General features: G+C 45.8%; 1 protein-coding gene across 1 annotated transcript in view; it reads right to left on the bottom strand.

The window, feature by feature from the left end:
• Nucleotides 1-828, bottom strand: part of EMH_0062160 (uncharacterized protein) — a gene marked incomplete at both ends in the record, with an annotated part of 2,866 nt that overhangs the window by 170 nt on the left and 1,868 nt on the right. The window contains one exon of the mRNA XM_013498000.1: nucleotides 2-259. Within this exon, the coding sequence (XP_013353454.1) occupies nucleotides 2-259 (258 nt within the window). The remainder of the gene's footprint in view (nucleotide 1; nucleotides 260-828) is intronic.

The raw sequence follows: 828 nt of genomic DNA, 5'->3' as shown, positions 1-828 counted from the left end.
GCAGCTCAGCAACGCGGATATTGGGAAGAACGACGGAGCTCTTCGCTGCTGCTGCTGCAGCAGCAGCAGCTGCTGCTGCTGGTGCTGGTGCTGCTGCTGCAGAGGTTTGCTGCTGCTGCTGCAGCAGCAGCAAAGGATCAAATGCAGGGCTGGTGAAATCTAACCTCTCGTCGTTTTGCTTGAGCTCCTTTTTCGGGTGTATGTGCAGCTCAGAAGCCTGCGGCATTGCTGCTGCTGCAGCAGGTGCTGCTGCAGCAGCCTCACCTACAGCAGCAGCAGCAGCAACAGCAGCAGCAGCAGCAGCAGCAGCAGGAGGTGGTTCCTCAGCTGTGCTGCTGCCTCAGATCCATCGATCGCAGCACCCGCGGACGACGGCGTGCAGCAGCAGCAGCAAAAAACCAAAAAAAAAAAAATAAATTAAATATTATAACACAAAATAATATATATTTTTAAATATAAAAATATATTTAAAACATTATTTCTGTTTTTTTTGCATAAATTCAACTACATCTTGCATGGGGGCCCCTGCAGTCGTGGAGGGGGGGGCCCCCCCCCTGGGGGCCCCCCGCTTTGGGGGGCCCCCCTATATGTTTTTTCTGTTTTGTGTATATATTGCATCATTAAAATGTTGAAATATAATTTATTTTGTATATTTAGATATTATTATGTGCATTTATATTTTTTTATTTTACTTTATTAGCAGCAAGAACGAGGTTTGCTGCTGGTTGCTGGGGTGTATGTACACCTCGCTGAGGTGTATATACACCTCAATGGGGTGTGTATTGTTTTGTGTGTAACTGCTGCAGTATATTTTTATTTTTTTTTTTA

This window comes from Eimeria mitis, genomic scaffold (genome assembly GCF_000499745.2).
Source record: "Eimeria mitis Houghton genomic scaffold, Emh_scaff3092, whole genome shotgun sequence".
Classification (NCBI taxonomy): domain Eukaryota; phylum Apicomplexa; class Conoidasida; order Eucoccidiorida; family Eimeriidae; genus Eimeria; species Eimeria mitis.
The sequence above is the reverse complement of the archived record's forward strand: the minus strand, read 5'-3'. Positions and strand labels throughout refer to the sequence as shown.